This window comes from Mustelus asterias, chromosome 10, assembly GCF_964213995.1.
Source record: "Mustelus asterias chromosome 10, sMusAst1.hap1.1, whole genome shotgun sequence".
In the NCBI taxonomy this organism is placed as follows: Eukaryota; Metazoa; Chordata; class Chondrichthyes; order Carcharhiniformes; family Triakidae; genus Mustelus; species Mustelus asterias.
Genome location: NC_135810.1, coordinates 65,160,466 through 65,174,265, shown reverse-complemented (window position 1 = coordinate 65,174,265; position 13,800 = coordinate 65,160,466). Strand labels below are relative to the sequence as shown.

Below are 13,800 nucleotides of genomic sequence, written 5' to 3'. Positions count from 1 at the left end.
TGGTGGCAGCATCCTGTTTATGATGAATACTACTCATGTTGCTATTACATAGTAGCAACAAGCCAGCAAAACCTGGCTGCACGGAGATCGGGGAGCCATCTTTAAAGGATGCCCCAATCATAATGGGAATAAATCTCCCCCTCAGCCCAGCAGGCATGTCTCTGGGGCTCTCCTCTCCAGCCCCACTCTGAGCCGGCACTTTTCTACTTCTCACCCTTCCCCCACCCCCCCAATCATTGGCCCCTTCCTCTCGATCATCAGCCCCTTCTCCCCCTACATCGATCATCAGCCCCTTCTCCCCAGATCATCGGCTCATTCTCCTTCTTCCCCGATTACTGGCCCCTACTTCCCCTTCCCTGCACCCACCGCTCCCCCCACCCCCCTGCCCCAGATCATTTGCTCCTCTCCCCCAGATCATTTGCTCCTCTCCCCGAGTCTGGGACAACACCCACCCACAACTCTCCCCATTCCCCTCCCCACACCTCCAAACAGCCATCGCCAGCATCACCTGCTCCTCCGTCCACAACCAAATCCGAATCTAGCCCCCACCCTCCTCCATGAAGCTCCCACTTGGCCGCACCCCTTGGCGCAGGTTTGCACTGCCACATTGGTACTGCTAGGCATGGGCATGGCACCAACCTGGCAATGCCAGTGCCAGGGAGCATCGCCAGGCTATGTTCCTCTCCCCCAGGTGCTATACATATCTTTATATCCCTGGGGAGACCCCCCTGACAGGCTCACCACTAGGTGAACCTGTTGTAAATGACACCGGCATGGCAGCACGCCAGCGCCCGCTGAACATCGGGTGAGATGGGGAAGTTCTGGAGAGAGTGCTCATTATTAAAATGAGCTTCCTGAGGTCCCATGTTTCACATCACTCCACTGGCGAGGGGTCTGGAAGATGAGAAACTCAGAAACTCGCTGGCGCGAATCACGCTTTCTGGATTTTGAGCGTGTGCCGCCCGCCATTCTGCAGATGGAGAGTGGGGGCTCAAACTTGCCCGCATAATGTTATGGCATTCTGTTCATTTACCAGGCCTTCCTAACTATCCCCTATCACAGTGTTTCCAGCTTCCCAGCATGGCTGAGAAACAATCCGGATCTTGTGCCAAAATCCCCTTTCTTCTGACATGATGAGACTTTACTCCAGGAAAATCAATGGGAAGAATTTGTCAGCCCATCAGCCCTTTTTGCTATTGCCAATGTTAAGGTCTACCAACAGGATCACACTGGTTCTAGGTTTGTGATCACCTCTCTCCCTTGTCTGTATTTCTATAGTTAGAGCTAAGCTGTCCCACCATTTAGCTCTAGTCTTCCAGGAAGTCTCTTCCCAACTGGGACCCACATCAAGGGAGAAGCAAAAGTCAATTTCCATATTCTTTCTTCCAGCATTTCTAGATTACCTCCTTCACTGTTTATATCATTTAGAATTCATAGAATCATCATAGAATCCTGCAGTGCAGAAGGAGGCCATTTGGCCCATCGAGTCTGCACTGACCACAATCCCACTCAGGCCCTATCCCCACAACCCCATGCATTTATCCCAGCTAGTCCCCCTGACACTAAGGGGCAATTTAGCCAATCCACCTAACCCGCACATCTTTGGACTATGGGAGAAAACCGGTGCACCCAGAGGAAACCCACACAGACATGGTGAGAATGTGCAAACTGCACACAGACAGTGATCCAAGCCGGGAATTGAACCCGGGTCCCTGGCGCTGTGAGGCAGCAGTGCCAACCACTAATTACAATTTTCCTTTGAGCACTGTTAAGTTTAACGAATAAGAAGGTTACCCTGAAGATTGTGGCTTTGCATTTCCATGCAGTGTGTGTTAGAATTACCAATTTCTTCTTTTTGTTGCATCTACCATCTGGCAGGCTGAGAATTAATTTTACCTTTGCTGAAGTTTCAAAGCAGCTGACAAACCCGTGATCCTTGCAGAACTGTTCCATTTTTCCAGGATTAGCGGATAAGAACTCACTCCCTTGATCACATTTGTTTGCCAGTAGGACAACGGAGACAGGTTTGCCATTGGGTAGAGTCAATTTTGAGTCTAAATCATCTTTCCATTTGGACACGGCCTCAAATGTTGCAGCTCGTGTAACATCGAAGACAATAAATGCTCCAAAGGCCTCTCTGTAGTAGACTCTTGTCATGTTCCCAAATCGTTCCTGACCTAGAGAAATAAAGGACACCGGGATTTATATGAAGGGAGAAGAAAGGAAACTTCTGATGGGTCTATAGGTGTACCCCCTTAAGATCAGACCATTTTCAGAGATTTGCATATGAAGATTGTTTCTGTTCCTTTTCCTGCACTCTCTGATGAGCATCACGATATGAATTAGAAACATCGGGGGTGATTCTCCCAGCCTGCTGTGCAGCGGGCCTGGAGACTCAAGCGGAGGCCGTTTAGCAGGCTCCCCACTGGGTGCCATGGCCTCCACATGTCTCCGGTCGCCGGATTTCCGGTGCCGTCAGTTCCCTGCCAGAAATCGGCGCGGAGCTGTGTAATTTATTTAAATTGGAATTTAAATCTCATTAGTGGGCCCAGAACTGAAGTTTCCAGCCCCGCGAGCCTCTCTTTCCCCCCCGCCACCCCCACCCCGCCCATTCCAGGAGTGTTTCACTCCAGCAGGGTTCATAATAACTCCCCACTTGCAGGGAGCTGGCGGCCCGACCCTGCTAGAGTGAAGGGAGGGCCATCGAGGCCCCTCAGGAGGTCTGATGGGTGCCCCCTGGGCATTCTCAGCTTAGCAGTGCCAGCCTGGCCCCCTGACACTGCCCAAGGGGCAAAGTGGCAATGTCCTGTGGGCATCATGGCACTGCCAAGGGGGCAGGGCCAGGGGTCCCACTGCCACTCTTGGTGACAGAGGGAGGGAGGCCAGCGATTGGGGTGATTTGGGGGGGGGGGGGGGGGGGGGGGGAGAAAGAGTGGTCAAGACTGGCCTGGACACATCCAGGAGGTGGGGAGGTCTGTATGCCAGCATTGCGGGGTCGGGGGGGGGGGGGGGGGGGGGGGGGGGGGGGGGGGGACGGTGTGGGGCTACTGCTGCGCATGTGCCAATCTTGGCACTGACAGATTGGCGCCGCGCAGTGGCCCACTCAGCGCTATACTGCCTGTTTCTCCAGTGGGAAAAGGCCCCACCCACAGATATTTCACATGATCCATGCTGGGGCACTGTGTGATGCACAGAGAGTGGGAGATTCATTTTGAAATTCCTGCTGAAAAAACCAGCGGGATTTACTCCAGTTTTTACGTAAATACGACAATTAGAATTGTTGGGAGAATCCCAGCCATCACTTTATGCAATACAATACAGAACATATCTAAAATGTATATAAAACAACACACAAGTTTGTCAAATTTGCAGTGCATATCCTATATGAGACTTTTTTCATTTGGAGCAAAGAGAAGTTACGCACAAAAATTATTTGACCAGATGCAAAGATTTATAAAATCAGTGAACAATATCCTCTGAAATCTGCTTCCAGTTTCATTCAAACTATTATTGTTATATATTAAACAACGCTGCCTTCAGATATCCTCTTCATCACATACAATTACATACCACTGTCCATCGTAAATATATAATACAATTTATTAGTATTATAACAGAAACATTATTTCTGTTGCAGTACAGTACTAAAACAATATTTTATGTACCAGTTCCTTTGGGTGTTTGTCTTTCAGAAGTTAGAACAAGAGGTCTTGGCCATTAGTTGCAAGATTAGGGCGGCACGGTGACACAGTGGTTAGCACTGATGCCTCACAGCGCCAGGGACAGAGGTTCACTTCCAGCCTCGGGTCACTGCGTGTAGTTTGCACATTCTCCCCGTGTCTGCATAGGCTTCCTCCGGGTGCTCCGGTTTCCTCTCACACTGCAAAGATGCGCAGGTTAGGTTGATTGGCCAAGCTAAGTTGCCCCTTAGTGTTAGGAGGATTATAAGGGTAAATAGATGGGGTTAAGAGGATAGGGCTTGTGTGGGGCTGTGGTCGGTGCAGACTTGATGAGCAAATGGCGTCCTTCTGCACAGTAGGGATTCTATATCACCACAGGACATTTTAAAAATCACGATTATACAAGATCATCTTAACTCATGAGTATAAAGGATAATTAAAGTATGTCACAACAATGCGATGTTATTAAATGACTGTAATGATGAATATGGAGCAATTCTCGTAGCTCATGAATATTCAGCTCCATGGCCTCTTCATTTAATTAAAAGAATGGAAATCATGTCCAATATATTTCCAAGTTTCTAACATCTGACCCTCCTGTAAACAGTCAGAAAATGTTCTTACTATTTCAATATTTGCTAGCTATTAACTATACCAAGCACTGTTATAGTACACTTTGTTACAGACGTCAAATTAACATCAGTTCATAGCTTGAACACCGAATTACTGAATGATGCATGATCGATATGTATTGTATTAAATAAATCAACTAATTGAATGAAAAGAGGTCAGCAATCATTTATTAGGTTTTATCAATGTAATGTCAATTAGAAAGATACAAAGAGTATAGTACAGGACCGTTTTTTTAAACACCAGTTGCTGGAGTACCTCATGTCCCCAAGTGCTTCTCCACTCTGAAAAGTTGAATGAAACATAGAAGTAGGTCATTCAACACCTCGAGTCTTTTCCATCATTCAGTGAAGTTGTGGCGGATATGCATCTCAACTCCATCCATCTCATTTGGCTCCACCTCTTTTTATACCTACGTCTTGCAAAATGCGGCCATCTCAAATTTAAACTTATTAATTCTGCTACCATTTGCATGAAGCGATGTTTCCCTGAATTTCCTTCAGAATTGTCCTATTTAAAAGGTTAATTGCCCTAGCCTAAGGATTGCCCAATCAATGGAAAAGATTTTGAAGCAAAGGTTTGTTCACGTAGGTAGAGGTGGGGCTGCTACCTTTGCAGTCTGTACACTTTTCTTAGAAGATGGTAGATAAGGAATAGAAGCAGGGAAAGGACATTATACTCCTCAAGCCTGTTCTGCCATTCAACTAGATCAGGGTTAATCTTCTACTTAATGCAATTTTACTGCACTTACCCCCATATCTCTTGGTACCTTTAGTATCTAGAAATCTATCAATCTCGGACTTTAATATACTAAACGACTGAGCTTCCACAGTCCACTAAGTCGAGAATTCCCAAGCCTCATTATGTATTCTTGACTGTGAGTCCAGACAGTGAGAGAACACCTGCACGTTAGGCTCTCGGAACTTTGCTATCAATTTCACAATGTTTGTGGGAACAAGTGGTTTTTGAAACCTCAAAGGATCTGGATGATTAACACTTTTATTCGTGTGCAGTCCAGACTTTTGTTTTCAAAGATAGGAGAAGGTTTGTCAATAAATTACCTTTTTTCAAAGCTTTTATTTTTACACATCCCACTTACACACTACGGTGTTCATTGTTTCTAGAAAGTGTACGGTAGATCAATGGACATGGAAATGCCATAACCTTGGCACGGGGGCATGAAACACCAAAGCAGGGTGGTTAGAGGGACGTGAGGCCTGAGAGGCTGTGTGAAAGAACAGAGCATGCCAAAAATTGGGCAGTCCAGGATTAGACATTAGATTGTGTCGGGGATCCTGTTTTTAATGGGCTCGAGTCAACCTGACTTAGCAAATGCCTTGATCAACACATCCAAAGCATTAATCACAGATTGTGAATAAATGGGGCCCAAACACTGACACTTGCTGTAATCCACAAATCAAAGCCTTCCAACCTGACAATTACCTCTTCATACCTAATCTTTGTTTTCAGTCCATTAACCAAATCTCAACCCAGGGCAGTATATTACCCAATCTCTCTAATTTTGCTTACTGACTTCCGTGTGGGATTTCGTCAATAACCTATTTACACCCTCAAAGAGCTCTACCAAATTTGTCAAGTATGATTTCTCTCTCATAAACCAATGTTAACTCAGCCCAATCCTACAACTACTTTCTAAATTTGGGATTTTCCAGCCACACTCCCCCCAAGGTTGGAAAATCCTGCCCAACGTCAATGGACCTTTGCATGGTCCATGTCCCACCCACTACAATTCCCGTGGTGTGCGGGACGTAAAAATTCCCCCCCAAGTGTCCAGTTATCACATCCTTTAGAATAGATTCCAGCATTTTCCTTACTATGTCAGGCTAACAAGTCTGTATTTTCGCTCTCCCTCCTTTCTTAAATAATGGGATTACATTTGCTACCTTCCAATCTCAGGAAGTATTCCAAAATCTAAAGAATCTAAGAATTCTACCGACATCTCTTTCAACACTCTGGGATGTAGATCATCAAGCCCAGGGGATTAATCAACCTTCAATCCCATTAATTTCTCCTGTACTCCTTTTTTTAATAATACTTATTCCTTTCCATGCCGCATTCTTGCTGATCCTTTGGTTTTCTGGTGATATAATTGAAGGATGCTGTGCAGTTGCTACTGATGGTGCTATCTGTCCATGATGAATCAACTCAAGTTTGCATTTCACAGCTAGAAGTAGCACTATAAACAAATTTTTCCCCTTCGTGTCTCTACTCTACCCATTCCTTTTAAAATTATGAAAATCTCAAGACAAATCACCCTTCATCTATATTTTAGGGAATACAAGTCTAATTTATGTAATTGCGCCTCATAACCTAATTCTTAGGGTGTTGGTGAATCTACTCTGAACCCTTTCCAAGTCTCATATTTCCTATTTAAGGTGTGGTGCTCTGAAATGTATCCAGCACTGCAAAGATAGCAAACCAACCCTTTTATATTCTGATCCTCAAGTTGCAGAAGCTAATATTCCATTATCCCTTTTGATTTATTTTTGTATTACTGCATTTTAACAATGTGTACATAGACCCTAAATCTCTTTGGGCCACCGCTGTTCCCAGACTTTCGCCATTTAAATACTTGTAATTATAAGTTTTTGGTCCAAAACAGATGGCCTCACTCATCTGTATTGAAATCCAGCTGCCAGAGTTTCATCCACTTTCTTAGGGCGGGATATTCCAGTCCCACCTCCGCTGAGGCTGGAAATTCCCACCCAAAGTCAACAGACCTTTCGATGGTCAGTCAGACAGTCAAATATTCCATCCCTATTGCCAACCTCCAGATCGCTGGCCAGCACCGCAAATCCCCATTGTTGGCCTCCCCGGGCGAGCCCCGATGTCCACCCCCACCCCTGGCCAAACCCAATCTCCCCAACGGCCTCTCTTCACTCGAGCGGGGTCAGGCCACCTGTTCCCAGTTAGTGGGGAGCAGTAGTAAACCCCACTGGAGGGAACCACTCCCGGTGGGGGTGGGAGGGGGGAGACTCTGGCAGGCCTGGAGAATTCAGTCCGGGGCTAACCACATTGAAATGGAGATTTCCATATGGTAATCAGCTCAAATTGGCACGGAGTTGATCACATCAAAAAAACTTAGCCTTGGAGACGCGCAGAGTCTGTGACACCCAGCCGCTGATGTCCCAATGTTTTATTTTTACCTCGAAAGCAAAAACTAATTCCCCCGGTAAAAGAAACTAGAATTGATGCTAAAGCATAATTGCATGTCTCATGATTTCATTACATTTCTCAAATGGCTGTATCTTTCTCATCAATATTAAATAGAACACCAACCTTTAGGAGAGGCAGGGTTGTTTGCCCTAATTTGATTTGCAATAGCCGAAACTAAATGTTTTTTCCAGTAAACTATGGCTGCATCTTGTAGCCTAATGGTCTGTAACGAATGTGTCAAGCTTAAACTCAATGGGAGGGAATATTCCCGTCCCGCCGGCCACAGGAGTTGTAGTGTGCAGGGGGCGGTCGGAGCATGCAAAGATCCGTTGACATCGGGTGGGATTTTCCGGTTTTGGGGCGAGAGCGGCTGGAAAATCTCACCCAATGAATAGTACAAAACCTACATAGCAAGATGTCATAAAGTGCTAAGGGACAATGCAATAGAAGTCGATTGATTCACCCATTCATCAAACAGTTGCGCAAGCTCTTGTGTGAATCAAAGGCAGCCATGAGTCACCACCTCCTGTAACACCAGGAAAGCAGGGTGCAAGAGTAGAAATTCTTATCTTTATGTTCGAGTTCCAGGAAGATCAGACTGTCATCCATTCCTTCATGTCCCACTAACCCATACCCCTGAGCCGGGCGGCATGGTAGCACAGTGGTTAGCACTGCTGCATCACAGCGTCAGGGATCCGGCTTGGGTCACTGTGTGGAGTTTGCACATTCTCCCCATGTCTGTGCGAGTCTCCTCTGGTGCTCCGGTTTCCTCCCACAACCTGAAAGACGTGCTGGTTAGGTGCGTTGGCCATGCTAAATTTTCCCTCCGGTGTCTGTTTGGGTGCACGGAGTGTGGCGACGAGGGGATTTTCACAGTAACTCCATTGCAGTGCTAATGTAAGCCCGCTTGTGGCACTAATAAATAAAACTTTAAAAAGCTCATTAAATATCCCAGGCATGCTCCATCAAGGTCCAGCCAATGCAAAGGAAGGGAATCTCATCACTCCAAGCACCAGATCTGGTAAGGTACTTTACATGAGAAAAGGCAACCTGAAGATCAAAATTGATGTTCCTTTAAAGGCTTCTAATCAGGTTAAGTGTTGGTGGAAGACCAGTTGGATAGGATGAGGCCCTCCCCTCCATGGGGGGGAGGGGTGGGGGAACACCTTCAGGACTATTACCACAGATTACTTAAACCTACATTCCTGTACTTTCCAGCCACAAGAAGCGATAGTAACATGAGCAGAAAGAAGGAAAATCTGCCTGTGACTGAATGTGGACCTTCCCAACTAATGCTGGTGTTCTCAGCCCTGGTCAGGGGCCAATAGGGAGTCCATTTTCCTGCTGTATTCACCACAATGCTGCCCAATTTGAACAAATGGTTTTCCTTTGAACAGAAGATGAACCCATGACTTAAATACTTTTTAGTTGTATTGCTTCTTATAGTGCTTAGCTACTTTTAAGTTGAAAAGAATGAGATGACATAACGGAACGAACAATCACTTCTGTTTTTCCAAAAGGAGTAAAATGGCTGCTTTTTTTCCCCTTCCAGACTCAGGAACTGTGAATTCTGGGGGAAAATAGCAATGAACTAAAACCTGAAAATGTTGGATAAACTCAGCAGGTCTGGCAGCATCTGTGGAGAGAGAAACAGTTAAATGTTGTTTCGGATCTAAATAACCCTTCTACAGAGCAATGAAAGTCATGTTTCATACATTAGCTATTGCACATCCTGGTGACCCTCACGGGACATCATAAACACAATTGAGGATGATTCACAAATTTTTAAAAGAGGATGTCAACTTTAGGATTGGCAACAACCACTAGAAAAGCCTTACGGGGGGGGGGGGGGGGGGGGGGGTGGCGCGGGGGGGTTGAGAAAGAAGTTGCTTGATCAGAAAGCATTATGGACATCAGTGCAAACTAGTTGGATAGGGAATATACGTGCTGGAAAACAACATTTGTATGGAGGAATGTTAAAAAGAATGCAGTAAACAAATTATTAGAATTGAAAATAACTGACATGAAACTGCATTGTGAATAATAGGCGAGACAAATATTGGACTGTAGGGAAGAATTTCCAAGGGCTAAGTGTTTCCATTCCCACTGTGTTTACTTGTAAACAAAACGGGCTGGATTTTCTGGTTTTCAGCTGGGTGAGGGAGACGGAACGGAAAGTGAGTGATCCGCTCGCTCCCGAGCCCCTGCTATCTCGGCATGGTGTATCAAGCATCGTCTGTTGTATGGCCAAATAGCAGCAGTGATGTGGAGATGCCGGCGTTGGACTGGGGTAAACACAGTAAGAAGTCTCACAACACCAGGTTAAAGTCCAACAGGTTTATTTGGTAGCAAAAGCCACTAGTTTTCGGAGCGCTCGCTGCTCCTTCCTCCTTCGCTCCTTCGAAGGTGGCCTTCACAGGATCGGGACACCATGTAGGAGCGAGTTATCCTGTGAACAGGAAGGCAGCTAAAGGCCCCCTGCCCTCTCACCTCTTTATTTCTAATGACAGGCACAAAACAGTGTAGCAATGAAACAACAGGGCAGGACTTACTCAGTTAATGGTAGGGCGTTGGGCAGAGTTACAGAACAAAGAGATCCAGGGGTACAGGTTCATAGCTCCTTGAAAGTGGAGTCACAGGTGGACAGAATGGTGAAGACGGTATTCAGCATGCTTGGTTTCATTGGTCAGAACATTGAATGCAGGAGTTGGGACTTTTTGTTGAAGTTGTACAAGACATTGGTAAGGCCACACTTGGAATACTGTGTATAGTTCTAGTCACCCTATTATAGAAAGGATATTATTAAACTAGAAAGAGTGCAGTAAAGATTTTCTAGGATGCTACCGGAACTTGATGGTTTGAGTTATAAGGAGTGGCTGAATAGACTGGGACTTTTTTCTCTGGAGCATAAGAGGCTTAGAGGTGATCTTATAGAGGTCCATAAAATAATGAGGGGCACATTTCAGCTAGATAGTCAATATCTTTTCCCAAAGGTAGGGGAGTCTAAAACTAGAAGGCATAGGTTCAAGGTGAGAGGGGAGATACAAAAGGGTCCAGAGGGGCAATTTTTTCCACACAGAGGGTAGTGAGTGTCTGGAACAAGCTGCCAGAGATGGTAGTAGAGGCAGGTACAATTTTGTCTTTTACAAAGCGTTTAGACAGTTACATGGGTAAGATGGGTATAGAGGGATATGGGCCAAATGCAGGCAATTGGGACAAGCTTAGGGGTTAAAAAAAAGGGGCAGCATGGACAAGTTGGGCCAAAGGACCTGTTTCCATGCTGTAAACCTCTATGACTAATAACATATAACTGCTGCCACCTTCACTAGAAGACTCTGCTGCTATGTGCAGTATGGTCCAGTTGGCATTCTTATTCTTCTGCCTTTGTGCCGCCTCCTATCTGATACAAAGCACTCCCAAACTTTCCCATCCAATGCCCGAAAAAAATGGAGTGGGCAATGAAAATTGCCTACAATTGGGTCTTTCACAAGCTCAATAGCTTGTTAACTGCTCATTTCAAAATGGTATGTGGGTGTCTAATTTCTGTGCCTGTTTGCCTTCCGGAATATGGAGAGTGGTGAATTTCTCACGCACCATCATTCCGCTGTATTTTATGTACGCATGAGTGGTGGGGGTGGGGTGGTATAACTCCAGCCCAACTTGTTCTTCATTAAAGAGGACAGCATGGAACTCACGGTGGATCCCCCACCCCATCAAACCATAAGCAACTAATAATATTTGCGCAAGGTATCATCGCTCTAAGGGACATCTCCAAAGCAATAAGGACTGGATGAGAGCACATAGTTTGAGATTTATGCCATTAGTCAGAATTACTATGAGTTGCATGAACATAGCCACAAACACTAACAGCGCTCACATACTAATTGGAACATCAAATGAAAATCAAAGCTAGTTGGAACAAAGTGCATTACTAACTTGCAATACATTACCAGCCACATTTAAAACTGAAGTAATGGAAGTATACATAATTCAGACACAGGAGTGCACCAGGCTACAATGCTGACAGATATGAAGGGTTGGCTGGTACAGGACTGAGTTAGATTCAAAGTTTGGTTGGTCTGCTTTCTAATGGGAACTGGTAATATGTCAGTTCTTTACTGGGGGTCATTTTTTTTTTGCACATGACAGTAGGATTGTGGTCTGGATTTTCACAGCATTGTGGAGACTCTGCAGTATATCCAAAATGTCAGATGGACCCTGGATCTGGAATTCCTGCCCCCCATATTCCATTGAAGGCATTTTCGCTGTGTGTGTGTGTGTGTTGGGGAGAGTGGGGGAGTGCAGGAATGGATGCGATTCCCATCTATGGGAAACCTGACTTCAGCAGGGTCATCTGAACTAGGTACAGAGTTCAAAAAGACCCCATTTTCACTGCAGCAAGAGACTTATCATGCAATGTGGGAGTTATGAACCTTTATATTAAGTCATAAATTCTCATGAAGGATAAATAAGATCTGTAGAACTGTCAAGCAGTCAAGTTGTTTAAATGGCTGAGTCTTTAAAAATTGCAACAAAAAAGAAATCAGCCTGAGAGTTGAAATAATATGTTCTAGCAGTTTCAATAATTGTTGATATAACCCAAAGTACTATCATCACAGCGTTACTATTACTGAACTGTTTTCCACACCGCCTCTTCATCAGGGAGGAGCTGGATGTTCACAGTTTGATTTACAGCTCAAAGGGGCATTAGTTGTATTTGATGTGGGGCTATGAATATCAATGTTTGGTTTTTATAATGGATTAACTACTTGAGGGGACTCAAATGAATGGGCTTTCGTAAATGAGAGTTATTTTAGATCGCAAATTAGATTTACATAGTGTAACATCTATAATAGTCACATGTCAGCAAGACATGGGATAAATCAGGGACTATGTAAATCAAACTTTATTCTTTTTTGCTCATTTAAAAATGAACTTTGCTGAACCAGAATATGGCTGCTACAAGTCACTTTATGTCTGAAACTGTAAGGTTACTACTAAGAAGTTATATAGGCATCATTTGCATCTTTACAAGCTTGCTCCTCTAACAGCATGCAGACATTCACCAAGATAACAGCTACCCGGAACATGATCATCAAAATTGATAATGGCTCTTTCAGGGGCCAATGACTGAAATATTATCAGTCATAAAACAAAAGCCTAATCGAGACACCAGATAAACATCCTTTATAACATCGCTGTGGAGAAAGAAGGTCACACGACTCGAGTGACCATTTTAAAATCTCTATACACAGTTGAGAGCTCAGCAGCAGTGCAATCTGCTGGTTTAACTCCAACCTCCAAACGTCAAAAAGCAGGACTCCCGGCTGCCTGCTACAAGACTGAGCCTTTTCGAAGCATCTCTCTCTGGAAGTCATCGGTCACCGCCTGCCTAGCAGATCAAGTCTTTGAATGTCAACCTCATCTCACGACCTCACTATCATCTTTAAAAGAATTCTGTACTTCAGCCAGGAACCCACCTGAAATGGAACTTCTCATTGAGGGAACTCCCTCTGGAGTTGGACTTTCTGAACTCTGGCAATCACATGAAACAATTTCCATTTCTGTTGTTCTTTTTTACCGTTAAGTTATTCAAAGAACAAAGAGCGGTACAGCGCAAGAACAGGCCCTTTGGCCCACCAAGCCTGTGCCGATACATGATACCTTTCTAAACCAAAGGCCTTTTACCTCTAAGTGGTCCGTATCCCTCTATTCATGCATGTCAAGTGCCTCTTAAACATTGCTATTGTATCTGCTTCCACCACCTCCTCTGGCAACACATTCCAGACACTTACCACCCTCTGTGTAAAAGGTTGGCCTCTTACATCTCCTTTAAACTTTCCCCCTTTTACTTTAAACCTATGTCTCCTAGTAATTGGCATTTCTACCCTGGGAAAAAGACTCCAACTATCCATGCCTCTCACAATTTTGTAAACTGCTATCAGGTCTTCCCTCAGCCTCCAAGGTGAAAAACAAAGTTTGTCTAATCTCCCGTCATAGCTAATACCCTCCAAACCAGACAGGTAAACCTTCTCCAAAGCCTCCACATCCTTCTGGTGGTGTGGCCACCAGAACTGTATGCAATATTCCAAATGTGGCCTAACTAAAGTGCTATACAGCTGCAACAAGACTTGCCAATTTTCATACTTTATGCCCCAACCGATGAAGGCAAGCATACCATATACCCTTTTGACCACCTTATCCACTTGTGTTGCCTCTTTCAGGGTACTGGTGACCTGTACACCTGGATCCTTCTGTATGTTGATGCTTCTAAGGGTTCTGCCATTTACTGTATACGTCCCCCTGCATTAGA

The 13,800-nt window shown here is 44.9% G+C and overlaps 1 protein-coding gene across 1 annotated transcript in view; it reads right to left on the bottom strand.

The window, feature by feature from the left end:
- rab38a (RAB38a, member RAS oncogene family) overlaps window positions 1-13,800 on the bottom strand; it is a 74,263-nt gene that overhangs the window by 39,692 nt on the left and 20,771 nt on the right. Inside the window, exon 2 of the mRNA XM_078221816.1 lies at window positions 1,897-2,177. Within this exon, the coding sequence (XP_078077942.1) occupies window positions 1,897-2,177 (281 nt within the window). The remainder of the gene's footprint in view (window positions 1-1,896; window positions 2,178-13,800) is intronic.